We start from the raw sequence: 17,958 nt of genomic DNA, 5'->3' as shown, positions 1-17,958 counted from the left end.
CTTACGGAACCATTTGCGACTTATTTCTGCCAGACCTCCGAACTGCCTTGACCTCCTTGGCAGCATCCCTTTCATTTGATTCGGCCGTGTCTGACTCGACATCGATTTCGCTGGCTGCACTGCTCTGCTCATCCACGTGATCTCCCTGACTTTGACCAAGCACGTCTTGAATAATCTTCTTTCCCTCATCCATCTCGCCATTCATAGTGCCGCAGCCCATGCACTTCCACTGGCCCACGTCGGCTAAGCTCTTGGTGCCTGGAGGAGCCTGGCCATTCACAAGGCGACATCTTTGGCAGATAAGCACAATGCGGTTCTTGGGGGCTGTCTCATCTTCACCCATCATCAGGTCGAGTACGCGATCATACCACGTTGGCGGGCCAGTGTTGAAGTCGTATTGGTGGTAAGACGGAGGCATTTCTTCAGCGTTGGGAGCAAAGCTGGCAGAGAAGTCGTGAGGGCCGTTCGAAGAAGATTGCGGGCGCGACGGCGGAGGATATGGACCTTGAAGCTGTTGAGTTTGCGGCGGGCCAGCAGCGGACGGTGGTCGTTGAATGTTGGCCGTGGGTGGGGGAGGGATGTTTAGTCTACCGCCTGGACTCATGCCCTGCGGCCCTCCCATTTTGTTCTTTTGCTGTCCCTTCTGTCCAGGCTCGTCACCATCGCCGAGTTGTTGCGACTTGGTGCGTTTGGGCTTGGGCTTCTCGCCGCCATACTTCTCCAATAGCTCGAGCGTAGTGTCATATTTGGTGGCATCCTTCAGCTTCTGAATGATTTTGGCTCGTTCAGTTTGCTGATACTTGAGTTTCTCCTCAAGCTTGTCGACGCGGAAAGTGAAGTAGGCATCGCTCAATGTTCGGTAGACATATAGGACCACGGGGCCACCAGCCAACCCAGTCCAGTCCCAAGGACCCAGATTCTTCTGGCCAACCACCAGTAGCAAGACGATCGCGTAGATGAGGTAGGCGATACTCAGATACAGGGTACCTAGAAACTTGACCCGTCGGGAGCTGGAGCGCTGCTTGTCTAGTTGCAGTTGCGTCGCCCCGATCTTCTTGGAAAGCGTGGAAAGAGATTTCTCGAACGAGGCCGGCGAAGAGTCGTCGCCCTGGTACAGCATATGAGTCAGACGACGGTATCTTTTAGAAGCTGGAAGCAAGCCTTGCGCCAACAGTGACAGACGTGGGAAAAGACGTGCGACTTGCCTTGAAGGGCCAGAAAGAGACCATGATGAGGGAAACAAAATACGTATTTGTGCTACGAGCGCATGATTCGCGATGTGTTGGGCGTCGGGCAAAATTGATCAAGGAAATGCTCAAAGGGATCGCGCAAATGTAGACGAGCGATAGCAGTGCAAGCAAGTCGCTCTCGTCCTTGTGGTCAATGTTGAAGCTGTTAGGGGGTTTTTAGCTACGCAGGTGCAAGTCAATCAAACGTAATGTCGTGTGTCCCCATCGCCAGGGCACGGGTGGGAAAAGCAGTGACGACATGGTAACGCAGCTGGCAGAAGACCTTGTCGATAAAAGGACAGCTAGCGGACCTGTAGCTGAAGCCTGAGGGTACCTAGCCTGCAGGCATCGCTGAGCCTAGGCTCCTTATTAGTGGTCTGGTAAGGTCACCTTGGGTTTCATTTTCGGCAAGGGCCATCTCGTAGCTTTATTACCTGGCTGGGTTCGCAACCAAAGACAAGACGACGCTTGCTCCATTTCACATGGCGTCCCGACCAGCGGCGTTGATGCACGGGCCCCAGCCTGAAGACGACAGCGTCTGATCTTCTTACAATGCTGAGCGAGCGGCCAGACTGCAAAACAATATTCTCAGACAATTGAGAATTTTCTGCTGAACCTAAATTTTACCTTGATATTCCTCACCAAAAGATATGAGTACCTTGAGACACACAAGATCTTGCCAACAACTCGTTGCAATGGATGCATACGACTTTGCTTTTAGGCTTCATACGAGGTCTACTGATTCATGAGCAAGAGAAGGCTGTAAGTGTACAAACTTCGAGCTCGGCAATTCTTTCCCACTGTATCGAAAATATATGTTAAAAAATATAGATTTTATACCCGCACCTGTACGAATGTTGCCCTTGAATACAAAATGAATTGCCAGCTTGTAGGTACCTTGAACCAGGGCACCAGAAGACCCTTGGCAATCCACGAGCCGCACGGCTGTGGGGATGCTACAGAGTACATACCAGTAGGTGACTTTGGCAGGGGTCTGGTAGCCGTCGGTGCCGTTCAAAAGTGCAAGGCCCAACTAAAACAGAGCGAACACCTGGCTGGTCTTGGCGGGAGCTCCAATCGTTGGCTCCGACTTTGAACATTGACCAGGACAAGCAAGCCGAGCTGAAGGGCAACGTTGGCATTATTTTCTCTTCTACTTAGTAGTAAACAATATTATAGTTTTCTTTTTGGCAGCAGTGTCCTCGGTCGATTCCAGCTTCGCTTTGTTACCGCATTGCTATTCTTCGTTGCACTTGCATTTGCGCCGCCGCCGCTGCCACCATTGCGCGAATCTCACCGGTTCGAACTCGAGCGAGACAGAGAGCATCCACAATCCCCGACACCGAGAGCCACCTTTGATCGCCTGGAGTGCGCATGGCTACGGGACACATTTCTTACCGCTCTGGCTAGCAAATTCGATACATTACTCGCCCACCATGTTCCAAAGGTTCAAGAGCGCAATTGATAGGACGATTGCCGAGGAGCAGGCTCGCCAAAGCGAACAGCGGACTGTATCCCCCTCTGGTAATCGCCAGCGCTCTCTTTCGAGGTCCAACAGCGCCAAGGACTCACCAGCGAAGCGGAGGGCCAAGAAGCCTGGACAAGATGCCGCCAACGGCGACAGTCTGCCTAACACGGATCCTGCCGTCTTTGAGGCTGCCTTTGCCTTGGACGAGGAGGAAGCAGAGGCCAAAACTCTTGTCGAGCAGCCACTAGGTGATTCCGAAAAGAACGGCTCGACCGAAGGCTTGAGCGCAGAGAAGAAGAGCACGGAGGGCGACAGTCAGGTCAGGGAAAAGACGGAAGATGCGTCTGCCGCACCCAATGAGAAAGACGGCAAACAGGAGGCTGCCCCTGCTCCTGCCGAGCTGCCGTTGGAGGTCAAGACAAGGCTACGAAAGCTGGAGAAGCTGGAGAAGACCTACCCTGGTATGTCATGTCCATACAATGACATGTGCCTTTGCTTGCTGGAGAAAACTCGAAACTAATCCATTGTGCGACAGAGCTTTTACGTTCCTACCGTATTGCGCATGGACGTGCCACTTCAATAGAGCCATTCGAGCGGGCCCTCCGTGAGAACACGCCACTTACAACCATCAAGGACCCTGCTGCCCTTATTGAATACATTAATAACCAGAACTTGCAACGCGATATGGTTAGGGACGAATTCAAGCGAGTTTCGGCCGAAAGGGATAGTTTTAAGAAAAACGCAGAAGATGCGGATAAGGAACTCTTAGCGCTCAAGGAGCAGTTGGCTGCGCTCAAGGCCACCAAACCGGAAGAAACTCTGCAGACCGACAGCGCCACTAAAGCCAAAGATGAGGCAGGGTCCAAAGAAGTTCCGTCACCAGCAGTCAAACCACCTGTTCAGTCGAACGAGAATGCGGATGTGGGCGAGGACATGTTCTCCTACGAGGATGAAATTCCCCAACTACAAGCCGAGCTTACCTCCAAGTCCGAGGAGATGGCAAAGCTTAAATCCGAAATTGGCAACTTGAAGGATGAGCTCGCAGTCGCCAAAGAGAACAGTGCTGGCCTTGTCGAGAGCCTGGAGAAGGCGACCCGTGAGTTAAACGAGGCCAAGGATACATCTGCTGTTCAGACTTCGTTGCAGACCCAACTGGACGCCCGAGTGAGTGAGATTGAGAGTTTGACCCAGAAACTGGAGCAAGCACAGTCTCAGTTGCGTGAGGTCGAGAGCAGCTTGGAGAAAGAAAAAACTTCCACGGCTGATACAGCGAAAGAGCACCAAAACGCACTAAAGGCAGCCAAAGACGACAAGACCAAGGCCGCGTCTCAACTGCGAGAGTTACAGAAGAAGATTGAGGACCTGACTTCCGAGATTGACTCTTTGAAGAAGTCAAAGACTGAAGATCTGGACAAGATTGAGAAACTAAACAAGCAGCTCCAGGACGTGCCTCCTTCTCCAAGTCTTGTTCCGCCTGCGCCGTCAGATAAGACAGACGCCCCGGCAGCCGCTACAGCAACAGGTGGTTCTAAGAAGAAAAACAACAAAAAGAAGAAGAAGGGGGCCGCCGCTACCGCTACTGCTGCGACGGGCGAACCTGCCGCTACCGAGACAGCACCGGCCACGCCGACGGTAGCAACTACAGAAATACCTGAAGCCTCTGAACTGCGCGAGGAAATTACAAAGCTCAAGGCTGAGATTGCCGAGAAGGACACTCGGATTGAGAAATTATCGGTGCAGCGAAAGACGGAAGAGGACCTCCGCGAAGAGCTTGAGACCGTGCAAGATTCGCTTCTTGAGATTGGCGGCAATCACACTGATGCCATGCAGAAGATCAAGGAGCTTGAGTCTGAAAAGGCTACGCTCAAAGAACGCATCAAGGAGCTGGAAGTCGAGGTCGCCTCATTCACGTCCAATGCCGAGTCAAGTTCAAAGGTGCAGTCCGAGTTGGATGCCCTCAAGAACGAGTATGATGAACTCAAGACAAAGTCTCAAACTCTGACCTCCGATCTCGGTGCTGCACAGCAGCTGGCCCAAACCCGGTATAAGGATCTGACTGACCTCCGTGAGGTCCTTCAAAAGGCACAGCCTGAACTCAAGTCATTGCGTCAGGACTCAGCCACGCTGAAGACGACCAAAGAGGAGCTTGCATCTAAGCAGACAGAGATTCGAAACTTGGAGAAGAGGGAAAAGGAGCTGAAGGCAGAAGTCACTCGCCTACAGCGCGTGGCATCCGAGAGAGAAGGCGAAATGCGCAACCTCAATGACCGCCTATCTATCGAGGCAAAGACCCGAGCCAAGTTGGAGGACGAAAAACGTGTTGCTGGCAGGGACTTTAGACGCAGCGAGGCCGAAAAGATAGAAATCTCAGCCAAAGCTGAAAAGACGGCTCGAGAGCTCGAATCCTTGCAGTCTGAACTCAACAACGTCAAGCCAAAGATCAAGGCTCTAGAGGATCAACTGGAGAAGCTGAGCAAGGAACGTGACAGCCTCAAAGAACAAGCGGAGCTGAAGGCAGCACAATACAACTCGGTCCAGGGCTTGCTCGGAACGATGCGTGATCAAACATCTGAGCTCAGCACACAGCTCAAGGAATCGAGAAGTCAAGCCGAGAGTCTCGAGGAGGAGCTTGCAGAGGTGCAGAAACATCTGCAAGAACGTACACGAGAGGGCGAAACGATGCGCCGCATGATCAATGAGGTCGACTCCCGCGCAGACGCCAAGGTCCGCGAAATGCGGTCCCGAATGGAGGCTGCAGTCGAAGAGCGAGACCGCATTGAGGATGAGTCATCTACTTTGGCACGCCGTAGAGCAAGGGAGGCCGAGGAGCTCAAATCAAAGGTTCGCGAGCTGGAGAGAGATGTCAAGACTTTGGCTTCCGAAAAAGAACAGCTCGAAACGCGAGAGAACGAGTGGCGGCGACGCCGAGAAGAGCTTGAGGAGGTCGAGCAAAAGGCCAGTGCCGAGGTGGAGGATATGCGTTCTGCGGTATCAAATCTACGGTCTGCACTGGACAACTCGGAAACACAGGTCAGAGAAGCCGAAAAGCAAAAGGCAGATCTCAGGAAGCTGCTTGACGATGCACGATCACGATATGAAAAGCTGAACAAGGAGCTCAAGACTGCCCAAGGAAGGCTTGCCGGTGCCGGACCCGCGAATAGCAGCAGAAGCAGCATCGACAGTTCACGATCAGGCACACCCGTGAATACTGGCGGTGCACAGCCACCAGTTGACACTCTATACTTGAAAACCATCTTGCTTCAATTTTTGGAGGTCAAGGATGACAAGGTCAGGAGTCAGCTCGTGCCCGTGCTCGGTAAACTGCTCCGCTTTGACCGGTAAGGATTGACCATGATGTTCACGATTAACAGTCGTTACTTTCAGCTAACAGTGAGATAGGAATGACGAACAGAAGTGGGCCACTGCTGTCCAGAATCTATCCAAGCCGGGTCGATAGTTGTAACTTTGCACAGGTAGTGTAGGATAGGAAACTCATAAGAGGGCAAAACAAAAGCATGCAGCGTATCTTGATCGGAACATATTGTTACCACAGGTTTCTGCGACATTACGCCTGCACGTGTCTATTTAATTCGATAGAAGATGAACTCAGTTGTAGATGGCGCATGAGGTTGTGTGCCTAGGTACGATATCAGCGATTGTCTCTAGTGGTTGATCATAGAGCATGGCCGTTATCGCTCAACAAATTCCTCCCTACTATTGTGCATGGTAAAGTTTTGCCTGTGAGATGATACGGCACCGATTTTCTCCAAGTCGGCATAGAAAAGAAGAATACTCCCTATAAAGTTGGACTGAGTGCCACTGGCTAGCCGCTAACAGGTCGGACTTTTCTCTCAGCTCGGACATTTGACGGACATTTCACTAGCGCATCTATCCGTCTCTCACTGCCAGGTTGACTAATGATGGAGAAGAAAATGGATGAGAAAGCTGGACATTTCTTTTCTCCCCCTGATTGTTATGATCTTGATTGACAATCAAAAGTTGCCCTGGTATTTGCGGCACTGAAGATAATGGTGTAATCCGATGACGGGATGTACGACTGATCTGATGCACAGTGCTCATGCGCCAATGTGAGATCACCATCAAGAATGCGACTTTGGGGGAGCTCGCTAGCGCTGGCGGTTGAGTTGTGTGTGGATGAAAGCAGATACACATTCAGAGACTACTCAGCTACCTAGGAAGGACGAGTCAGTGACAGTTGGTATCATTGTTATTGTTATCATTGAAACTTGCCCCCAGGATCGAGGATCAAGGCTAGTATTGTATTTCGAGTACCATGATTCCATACCTACGCAAGAAACTCATTATAGAATGTTGTACAAGATTGCACTGAATAAATCAGCTATGACCACCATGATCGTCTATCTGAGTAGACTCTGGGTACCAAAAAGGTACGATCCTAGCAATCTGTGAGCCCATTCCAACACAAGCCTACACATCTCATTGAGAGACATTCGACTTCTACTCATCGATTCAATCCAGCTGTGCCATCAAGTTACTGCCCCACAAATGATGATTGGTCATAAAGCGGATAGACTATTCGGCCGATCATGGGTCGACGCCTCATCCAATCACATTGCCTAAGCAAATCCGTTTTAGGTATGTAGGAAGGCAATATAGACCAGTCGAGTCTATAGCCAGGTAGTTGGCCTCATACAAATATTGCATATATAAGCAGTCGAATCGAACAAGACCCCATCAAGTTCCATCACTAACAACAGGCACTCCAACAATTTAACTTTTACCAAACATCCTCTAGACCATTTACACAATGTCGAAGCTAATTGTTGTTTTTGGTGTCACAGGCACACAGGTATGTGCATGACTCTTCCGCGCTTCAGGTAACATTGTGATTAATTCCATGATATAGGGATCGTCTGTAGCCGAAACATTCCTGAGGCTTCCCGGCTGGCGCGTTCGCGGCACCTCACGAAACCCACAAAGCGAAACCGCCCAGGCCATGGCGGCCAAGGGCGTCGAGGTGGTCCAGGCCGACTTCAACAACCAAGCGACGCTGGCGCCGGCCCTCGAGGGCGCGGCCGTGATCTTCTGCAACACGGACTTCTTCGTCAACATGCTGGACGCGCTCAAGCCGGGAGCGGCCCCCTTGCCCGCGGGCTGCCGCAGCGTCAACGAGCACGCCTACCACGTCGAGGTGGCGCAGAACGTGGCCGTGGCCGAGGCGGCCGCCACGTCTCCGTCCGTCATGGCGACACTGGAGCGCTTTGTGCTCTCGTCGCTGAGCCACGCGTCCCGCTGGAGCAAGGGAGAAATCACGTCCCTCTGGCACTACGACTCCAAGGCCGAGGTCGAACGCGTCATTCGCGAGCGCTTCCCCGACCTGGCCGCGCGCATGTCCACGGTGCAGATTGGCCACTATGTCGAGAACTGGCGGGCCCTGGCCCTCATGGCGCCCCAGCGGCAGGACGATGGGTCGTTTGCCGTGCTCCGGCCGCATGCGCCCAACGTCGATATTCCCTTTGTCGTGGCCCGTCGGGACACGGGCGCCTTTGTCAAGGCGCTCGTGGACGCGCCGGCGGGAACGGATCTGTTGGGCGCCTCGGAGATCATGACGTGGCCGAAATGGTTGGAGCTCTGGGGCCGCATCAATGGTGTAAAGGCAAGTTTCAAGCAAGTACCCCAGGCAGACTTTTTCCAGTCTGTCCCAGAGCCGTTTTCCACTGAGCTGTGGGATTCGCATGCGTACTTTGAAAAGTTTGGACATACTGGCGGTGATCCAAAGGTTGTGACGCCGGAACAGGTAAGCATAATCTTGATTCTGATACCATTATTTGATTGGACAAATCTAATCATCTCCATGTCTTAGCTCGGCATTACTAAAACCTTGACGACAATGGAGGAGTATATTCGAAGCGAAGACTGGTCATCCGTGCTCGAGTCTTAGGTCTATTTATCAATACTACGCAGTATAGCAGATGAGAATCATTTAGCCGTTTCGACTTGTGCATAATACACTTTCCCTAAATAATCATTATCCTCGAGTGTTGCAAATCATATCTTATTGGGGGCAGTGGTTCATGATTCTCTCTCGATTATTTACTAGAAATTAATAGTGAGCTGACATATAAAAATGCGAGGCAATTTCTGTGATATATGTACAGGATGTGAATAATGAAATTCGTTCAAGTCCACGTAGAACGTAAAGTGTGACGCCTTTTCCAAACGCCAGAAGTCAAATAGGCCTAGCCGTAATTGCAAGGGTGGAATTGCTCCTAGAATGAATCCTTATACCCTCCCTTGGTAGCCCAATGGGATTCATCGCTGACCACGATACCTGGTACGGCTGCTTTTGGTGGTCTGGACACGGAAACACTTGAATCGAAATCGCCCTTTCCAGCCTCGAGACTCTCGAGCGTGATATAACCATTATTATCGTCGTCCCTCCTCGTTGAGGTCATGCCCATCTTGGCCTTTGAAATCTTGGACAGCTTGGAAAAGCCAAAACTGGTGTTCTCGGCGTTGGAGGCGTACTGCGAACCCTTGCCCTGCGCCACACCAAACAGAAGAGGCTTGAGCACGGGGGCGCAGCCGCAGATTACGCCCAGGTTCACCTCGACGGCAGCCCAGATCCAGAGGTAGAAACCTTCCCAAGTGACATCGTATGTTTGCACCTCGACGTGGTAGATCCAGTAAGACCGCATGCAGCCGGCAACCACGACAACACAACCAAAACCAAAGACCGTCATTAAACCTATCCGTTGGAACAGAGGCAGTTTAAGCGCCCACAGCGTCGGCATCGGCAGGATGTAGACGATGAAATCGGTAATGACTGTGACGATTGTTTGGCCCATCAACGGTGGCGCCTCGGGAATACAGTCTCGTTCAACTGAAAACAGGTTCCAATACGAAGCGGCGGGTCTGTTGATTAGATGTGAGTTGTGCTTCCCCTCAAAGTCTAGGAAAGGTTGTGACTTACATGCATTGCAGCCATAGTAGCAGTAGGAATGCAGGTATCGCAGCGGCTACTATCCCAATAGTAGCCCAAGTCAAACGCCTGAACCAGGATCCGGGCACCGCAATGCGCAAGTAGCTCGTCAAGATTGAGAGCTTTGCCAGACCCGACGCGAAAACAAAGATTGTTTGCCCTGCTATTGAGACCTTGCGACCCTGGATCATCTCCCGAAATGTCAAGTCCCAGACATGGATATTCCAGCCATATAATTGCGTAGCTGTCAGTTTTGTAAGTCGTTAGCATTTTTGACATGGCATAATGAAGGCCCGGCTCGTTTGCCTTGATCCAGATAGTGTACTTACCGAGAATGACAGAAACCGTTACGCCGCAGCAAAAGAACACAGCCGCCACCATTAACCAGTCATCCCAGCCGCTTCTCTTGATCAAGTGAATTCGAACATATAATCGCAGAGCCACGCAAATGATTGCGAGCGGCAGCGCGACCAATTCCACAATCAAAAGTGCCGGTCCTCGGTTCTCCGGATCCTTATAGTTGGGCTTTGGCCATGAGGCAATCACCTCTGGCGGAGGAAATCGCATCTCTGGGGCTATATATATCGTGGGGGAAAGAGTGTCTTCGTGAGATGTCCCAAATCGAGAATAAAACGAATGAAAATAGAGAGAAAAGAGGGTGAAGCAACTCCTGTTGTCGATCTGGGAAATCTGCCACCCTAAAATTGCAAATCCAGTTCACGCAGGGCAGACGACATGTGGTAGATCTGGTCGATTCGCAAGATCAACAGACAGAACAAAAGAACATCAAGAGCCATCTGACCAGGGGACAGGGGAGATAGTAGGTATTAAATGAGGCTATCGTTGATAACAAGAACACAAAGTGCCGGGATTGTCGAGTCACGTCCACTTGCGCCATTGCAAGACTAAGAGGTGACAGGTGCGGCCGAACTCCATTGCCGGATCCTTTTTGGGACGTTTTCGCAGATCCTGTTTGGCCAGAAACCTATTTCGGCAGTACTTTTCTTTGATGGCAGCAAAACCAAAAGGGAACTCCTGGGGAATCCTTTGGAAGAAGGCCTCAGCCCTAGCAATCATCAATGCAAGCAATTTAGCGTCCAGTTGGTGCGTGTGTTGGCCCCATTCACTCTTCCTCTGAAGTCCCTTAGCTAGGGGAACTTCAGACGGGACGGTGTCGCTTGGCAACCAACGATGGGATCTTTGACTGTATGAGCCCAACTAAGCTCACAGACTTGGGCGGAATCATTTCCTTTGGGAGCCATTCCGTTGCTCCGGATCGGATCTAAGTATTTCACGATCACGTCTAGATATCACAGCTATACTAGTAGACGGTCTGGCTGAACAAGTTCGACAACTACGAAACACTTTGTTGGTGGATTGAAACTACTATGATGGGTTTCAGGCGTGGGTTGACTGAAAAAGGACACAAACAGAGCTGCCGACTGTCTTAGTGCAAGCGACCGGTCAGGTGATGTCAGGGGTAATGCAGCGCTATAAGACTCTAGTTCTATGACAACGTACAGTACCTAAAACCCATTATGATGGACCCGCACCATCGAACTCTATTCTTCCATATCCTTTATGCATTCGGTAGCATAATTGTATGTCCGACCATCACCCGAAGAACTCTTGGATGTAGGTGGACATCCCCCCATCACTTTCAGGAACAGGAAATAGATAGAGTCTTGGCGAGTGTTTCCAGCAAAATTCTCGGCTCGAGTCTGCCGAACCATATGCTTCTAGCAAACTTAATTCATGAATCACCAAATGAAATCTATTTGATCAACATCAAGTCATGAATTTAAAAAGACATGGTCTTCCATGACTCAATAGGAAAATCCTCTCCAGTCAAAGATCCAAGCAATCATACTCTCTCACCAAACTCGTATGTATGAACAAAGATGACAAGAGCCATGACCACTCCCATCGGGTGACATGGTCCGACGAGATACGGTCCGAAAACTCCGTAGACACTCAAATTTGCAGCCTTACCACGTGGCGCGTTGACAGTAGTTCAGCATCAGTAGGGAGGAATTTGGACCGGCTTTGCGACCCGGACGTAGCGTAGATCTCTTTTGGCGCCATGGTCAAAAAGTCCTTTACAGTAGTAGGCCCATCTTCTTTAGCGTCATGAGATAAAACTTAATCTTAATTAAAGGTTACGAAATGGCTGCCATGGCGCGAGGACCGTCCCTGTTAGCACCAAGTGGATTCGGTTCGGCCCCAGCCGCTGGACATATTGATGGTTATATGTCTCTGCACTAGAAGGAGGGCATGTCATAACATATCAACGCTTGACACATCGCGAGAGCCGAGCAGCTCCACCAGTTTTATGATCGCGGAGAGGGAATGATCTGCAAATACTAAAAGACCAAGTGCCGAGAAGATACAGCCGCCTGCCGAAATCATTTCGTTTCTATCATGGGCAGCGATATTACTCAGGTGCAAGGAGTCAGACATCTGAGCACCTCGACTGCTCAAGGCCCAACCTAAAGCTTCCCGTTCCAGTATTGAAGCAGCCAAGTAATAAATACACTTGATATGATTAGTGGGCGATTCGGTGAGTGTTGGTCACTTATTGTCCAAATCGTGAGCCTGAGGATCATGATCAAACAATTCCTGCGACTAAGAAATACTAAATCCAGACCAAAGAAACCACACTTTCAGCAATACAACCTTACTTTCAGAATACAATATCTTTAATCCAAGTCATCCAAATGCTTGACTGTTCAGAGACTGGCTGACTGGTTACATGACCATGGAATTCAAGGGCGCGCGACCAGTCTTTGGCGTCATAGGTCGCCATGAAGAACGATCAATGTTGGCATTTCCCAATGCCAATATCGTTTCTATTTTTGCTGCAAAAATATAAGCCATGATATGCTGGATCTGAGACGGGGTCGAATTCAGCGTTCGCAATCAGGCATATACTTTTCATCTAGAACCATGAAGGAGGAATTGCGTCAGGTCATCGGGGCGAAAATACTGACTTCTTTTACCTTGGAAATTGCTACTCAGCCACGGGAGAGGGTTATGCATGATAGTGTCAGATTGAATTTATCGACCAATACTTTGCTGCCAGCTGGTCGAGGCAGCCTTGTCCAACTCGAGGAAGCTCATTGTTGGAGGTTCTGGCACACCCTCATGATATCTATCAGCAACGCAGCCTGGTCTTGTCTTGTTATGCAAGGACAGCCATGAGTACCTATGTAGATATGCATACATGAGACTTTCTGCATTGGGTGGCTATGATACCCCTTTCGACCTGACAAGCAAAGCAAATGCTTGTGTGTGTCTGTAATAAGCCTTGAATATTGTCCACCTACTGACATGCAATTGCTAGACTACTACCTAGTACTCAAGTGACAGCCTTCCCAAGTGTGAACTGCCTCCTCCTTCCTTCCCTCCTAATAAGATCTGTCTAATAAAGGTCAGATACTTGAACACGTTCAAAAGTCTGCGAGCCCAAGAAGAAAATTTAAAAATTCAGGATGTTGTGTAGTCTCGAGATTCTTTCTTCCTCACTGCTTCATGAACAACTGAATGCACAATCGGCGCTAAACCAAAAGCAGCCAATTACCGAAAAGAGTCAATTGCCCTTTCAAGATTAGATATCTCCAGTGAGCGATTCCACTGAGGCACCTTATAAAACGGTGCAGCTTCGCAGGGCGGCTTTGGCATATTATTTGCCAGATGTTTTCATCTTTTTAAATGTTTATACCCCCGCTGCTTTTGCCATTGCATTTCTTCTCCAAGGTTGTGCAATCTTTCATTGCTGCAAATCCCATCCATTGGGTCGTCAGCTTTTTTTCCAACGCAGACCTAACCAACCACAATGGCCAAGGATTACCTGGCCAATCAACTCAATGCCAAGGTCCATGATGGAGAGGTCGACCTGGACGACAATATTATTGCCCGTGAGTGTCTTGCTCTGATATCCACGAAACCGTGACAGCTGAGAAGGACATGCAGAGTTTCCAAAGGGAGCTGTAGTCACGAGCAGTCGTGGACACGGAGCCAGCAATTGGAACGAGACCGCTCGGATCGACATAGAGCTTGACGGGGACCAGAAGTCATACTTCCTCAAGGTGAGTATTCATTACAAGATAGCCACCCATACTAATCCGAAAGCTTGCAGCGGACCAAGGGACAGGTCGGCGGACCCATGCTACACGGGGAATTCGAGTCGATGCGCATGATCCACGCCGTCATTCCGGCCTTTTCTCCAAAGCCTCTCAGCTGGGGGAAATGCACCGATTCCAACATTCATTATCTCCTCTTTGAATTCCACGAGCTCAAGAAAGGACTGCCCGATCCTCACCGAATGAGCAATGTTGTCGCGCAGCTACACACTCGTAGTGTCGAGCACAACACATCCGGCAAGTGGGGATTCCACATGACCACTTACAACGGACCAATACCGCAGGACAATACTTGGACCAATACTTGGGAGGAGAACTGGATACGTGCAATGCGACAACTGTTCGCCCATGAGAGGGGCGCCAGAGGACCCAGCGACGAGCTGGATCAGCTCTTGCCTGCTTACTTTGAGAAAGTGTGTCCTAGACTCCTGCGTCCACTCGAGACGCGTGGGCGCAGTATCCAGCCGGTGCTGATTCATGGCGACTTGTGGATTGGAAACATGGGTACACAAGCTGGCTCGGAAGATCCTTTGATGTTTGACTCTTCGGCTTTCTGGGGACACAACGAGTGTAAGTCAGGGACTATCTCTTTCCAATCAACATATTGCTGTCCATTTGGGCGTGCGACACCACGGATCTGACTCGAGAGTAGATGAACTGAGCTATATGCGCCCCATGGCACAGGAATCGGGTGGATGGGCTGAAAAGTACATTGAGTCGTACCACAAACTCATACCAAGGTCTGAACCCCAGGGTGACTGGGAGGCTCGACATGCGCTTTACGCTACGTAAGTCAGACTTTGTATTTTGGTTATGGGCACCTGACTAATAGATACAATCAGCCGAGTCGTTGTTGTGGATTCCGCATTATATAAAGACAAGGAGAATTTTCGAAAGATGTAAGCAGGATCTCCCAGCCACTTCTTGATTCTACTGACATACCGTGTAACAGTCTAATCGACCTAGTCCGGGAGTTGGTTGAGCGCTTTCCAGAGGGTTATACCGGAAAGGAATAGAGCCTGGTCGAGAAATAGAGGGTCCATTATTCCACAACACGTACTGGACGTTGTGAAGTGATATTTGCCCCCGAAGACTATCATATCTTCATAGACGTAGCCTTTCTTAGCCAAAACAGATCCTCAATTTCAATGTATCCGCCTCGGAACTTTGTTGTCTGTCAATGATTTGACCCCACCAAACATTTTCTAATCCCTTCTCGTCTGATTCAGCCCAAACTTCTTCGAGGATAGGAATCGCGCCACGAAACATGTGATACCTGGTCCTCTGATCCCAATCGGATATTAGTCTTACAATGCCGGTCCGTGTAGACTTATCCTGTAGCTCGCAACCTGCAAAGACGAGCGGCAGCAATGCTTGTCGAGATAACATTGCTGTATCGCGACATGCGATGACATGATCTACTACTGTCCTTGCGCGATATATGATATGCATAGGAACGGTCGAGCCGGGCGTCCACTGAAAGACTCTGAATATATATAGGAGCAACCCACCCCTCCAGGCTTCTGAACAATGCATTGCGTCGATATCTTCGTGCATGCTTTCTTCGTCGTGGAGACTTGTCAAGTTGGAAACATGACTCCAAGACTCTAGGGAATGAATGATCTCGTTGACCGTGTCATCGTCAGGTGGGGAATCCAGTCCAACAGATATTCGATGGTTGGTTGTGCTGAGGCGTGCAAGGCGCATCACAATCTTGACGATAGCTGTCGGACAGCCACACAGGCCAAAAAAGTCCCACTCTCTTTTGTGCAGGTTGGACAATACGGATTCAAAGTAATTGTAAGGAAATATGCATTCCTCTCTGGATAGGAGAGCAATGATCGCGTCCCACCTGATTTCAGAATTAGCCGAAGTATGGCTCAGAAGAGGAGTGTAACCCCGTGTACCAAGTTAATATTGCAATCTGAGTTTCAAGCCTGGATGACAGAGGTATTCTCTGGATACCACCACAGGATTCGACGATACGATACGCGCCCTGAAGATGTATACTCCAAGTTCCCAAGAGAGATTGAGTTTCCTGTTATGTCAACACTTGGCTCGAATTTCGGTTTAGCGGTTTGACCTCACTTACATCTAGTGAGAATAAGATCACAATGGTATCCAGCACAGAATACATGGCTTCAATGTCGCTCAAGGTATCCAGACTGTGGCGAAGTAGCTGAAGGGCTGCATGGCGATGCGTCAACATGGACGTGCTCTGGACGTGGTGACCTGCCAAGGCACACACTGCGTGGACTAGAAACAGAGGTTCCGGGTCCAGGTCCATGCGATAGCGGAATGGATTGATGCGCAGTTTGAATGTCAGAGGAATTGTACAGAATTCCGAGTTATCTGAGAGATGTGAGCCATGTCCTCGATTGTCGAGGAGAGTATTCCGATGCGACACATACATCTGGTGAGTATGGGCCTGAACCGTTCCACAAGGCCGCTATATTCTACAGTAGGCGGTATAATGCCCGATAGGGCTGTTAGCGTGGTGCTTGGCCCTGGACGGGTAGCATCCCCTGCGCTATCCGTAGCAACAGCGCAGGAAGAGTGTGGGGGTGCATTGTCGACTGGAGGCCCGTCATGCTCAACGACACCGTTGGAGGAGGCCCTATTCGGGGTCTCAGGGTCAGAACGCCTCTTTGAAGAGTCGCCAAGAAATAGCTCCTGGTACTGGGAGGTAGTGGTCGCGGGCTGTCCTTTCGCGCGGCGATGAAAGGTCTCTGGTTGCTCTACGACAATCTCGAACTGCTGTTGCCTGTTTCTGGGACGCGTCGGTCGTTTCGCCGGCTTCCTCGAGAGGGTAAAGCCTGGTTGCCATGAAATTCGCCTTTCTGGCATCGATTATATGATTTCAAAGACTTGAGATGCCTGTTATTGAATCGGATACAGCCCAGATGCAAGTATGATTGGAAGATGGAGAGAGAAAGAATGGGTGACACCCACCATTTGCTGCTGGTGGTGGGCGCTAGGTACCCCGCACTCATTGTAGCTGACAGGCTGCAATACCATAGGCCTTTAAATGAAAGATATATTCATAAATGAGGTAAAATATATCAGTATGTTACACAACTCACAGGAACAGGCGTGTGGCTTCTAGAGTACAATTCCATTGCGCGTCTCGCTCATACCACCAAATTTGGAAAGGAGTGTATTAATCCAAATCCCCGGTGCGTTGACGCCATATTGTGCATTCCGGCGCCATACCTACGTACCTATCATTCCACCTGGTACTCGGACGTATGTGCAAGTCTTGGCTGCCAGTCAATCCTTCGCTTCACGTAGAACTCACGGTCCGGCTCAAGTGACTCCTTCTCGCCATCCAGGATACCAATTGGGATGATTACCATCCTTGAGATGTCTGGGTGTGTAGGATTCTTGGTAAGGATGGAAGATCCACAATTGCGGCAGAAGCAGCGATGTAGGACGCGCTTGGAGTCGCTCGATGTGTCTTCATACTGTTGCAAGGCCTTTCGGGTCCGACAGGTGAACGTTCTTATGTTATCAGCCACTGGTTTCCTCTCCAGAATGATTTTTGCTTCACTCACCTCTTGAGGGTAAAAGATGTTTGACTGGAAAATGACCCCGGATGCTTTCTTGCATGAGTCGCAATGGCATAGCACTTTCATTGACGGCTCGCCGTCCAGGTTTAAGGTGATGTTTCCGCAGAGGCATGAGCCTTTCCTAGAGCTTCCCAAGTCCATGATCTGTGTTTCCGAAACATATGCTCTTTATGAATTGAGAACGTGACTTGGAGGAAAGAATTTCTAGACACAGTGCTGCTTGAGTCGCAGAACATGTGAATACAGCAATGAGGGGGGTCTAAATTCGGCCCATGATCTGACTGTGACGTACTGTTTATTTGTCAGCGCAGATGCGAGTCAAGATAAGCAAGTAAAGTCACTGATTGCGAAGAATTATCTGTAAAAAAGAGCAAATTTGAGTAGGTATACAATCAACTAGTTTCATTGCTCCATCGCGAGCCTCTCTATTCAAGAAATTGCAAACAGTGTCTCCCGGCTTCTGCTTTTCCATCAGAGAATGAGAGGAGGTGTATAACTCATCCCTCAAATCCTTCGCAAAGCGTCCGATACAGCATTTGACCATTCAGAATTGCCTTGGGCAGAATCTACAGGCAATTCTTGAGAC

General features: G+C 49.9%; 6 protein-coding genes across 6 annotated transcripts; 3 read left to right on the top strand and 3 right to left on the bottom strand.

Annotated features, from left to right (window-relative positions):
* Position 1: 1 nt before the first annotated feature.
* On the bottom strand, positions 2-1,120 carry PFICI_02590 (uncharacterized protein; the record flags this gene model as incomplete). The annotated part of the gene is made up of 1 exon (XM_007831171.1): positions 2-1,120. The coding sequence occupies one exon, from the start codon at positions 1,118-1,120 to the stop codon at positions 2-4; it is 1,119 nt and encodes a 372-aa protein (XP_007829362.1).
* A 1,545-nt stretch (positions 1,121-2,665) lies between these two features.
* PFICI_02589 (uncharacterized protein) lies at positions 2,666-6,154 on the top strand (the record flags this gene model as incomplete). The annotated part of the gene is made up of 3 exons (XM_007831170.1): positions 2,666-3,158; positions 3,233-6,035; positions 6,097-6,154. The coding sequence occupies 3 exons, from the start codon at positions 2,666-2,668 to the stop codon at positions 6,152-6,154; spliced, it is 3,354 nt and encodes a 1,117-aa protein (XP_007829361.1).
* Positions 6,155-7,486: 1,332 nt separating this feature from the next.
* On the top strand, positions 7,487-8,620 carry PFICI_02588 (uncharacterized protein; the record flags this gene model as incomplete). The annotated part of the gene is made up of 3 exons (XM_007831169.1): positions 7,487-7,528; positions 7,586-8,476; positions 8,543-8,620. 3 exons carry the CDS (start codon positions 7,487-7,489, stop codon positions 8,618-8,620), a joined length of 1,011 nt encoding a protein of 336 aa, XP_007829360.1.
* A 328-nt stretch (positions 8,621-8,948) lies between these two features.
* Positions 8,949-10,228, bottom strand: PFICI_02587 (uncharacterized protein; the record flags this gene model as incomplete). The annotated part of the gene is made up of 3 exons (XM_007831168.1): positions 8,949-9,594; positions 9,653-9,905; positions 9,991-10,228. 3 exons carry the CDS (start codon positions 10,226-10,228, stop codon positions 8,949-8,951), a joined length of 1,137 nt encoding a protein of 378 aa, XP_007829359.1.
* A 3,268-nt stretch (positions 10,229-13,496) lies between these two features.
* On the top strand, positions 13,497-14,819 carry PFICI_02586 (uncharacterized protein; the record flags this gene model as incomplete). The annotated part of the gene is made up of 6 exons (XM_007831167.1): positions 13,497-13,578; positions 13,634-13,749; positions 13,800-14,373; positions 14,456-14,591; positions 14,646-14,702; positions 14,756-14,819. The coding sequence occupies 6 exons, from the start codon at positions 13,497-13,499 to the stop codon at positions 14,817-14,819; spliced, it is 1,029 nt and encodes a 342-aa protein (XP_007829358.1).
* Positions 14,820-14,925: 106 nt separating this feature from the next.
* On the bottom strand, positions 14,926-16,650 carry PFICI_02585 (uncharacterized protein; the record flags this gene model as incomplete). The annotated part of the gene is made up of 4 exons (XM_007831166.1): positions 14,926-15,655; positions 15,711-15,841; positions 15,896-16,155; positions 16,215-16,650. The coding sequence occupies 4 exons, from the start codon at positions 16,648-16,650 to the stop codon at positions 14,926-14,928; spliced, it is 1,557 nt and encodes a 518-aa protein (XP_007829357.1).
* Between the last annotated feature and the right edge of the window lie 1,308 nt (positions 16,651-17,958).

Source organism: Pestalotiopsis fici (assembly GCF_000516985.1).
Source record: "Pestalotiopsis fici W106-1 unplaced genomic scaffold PFICI_Scf_2, whole genome shotgun sequence".
NCBI lineage: Eukaryota > Fungi > Ascomycota > Sordariomycetes > Amphisphaeriales > Sporocadaceae > Pestalotiopsis > Pestalotiopsis fici.
This window is presented reverse-complemented; position numbering and strand designations above follow the sequence as displayed.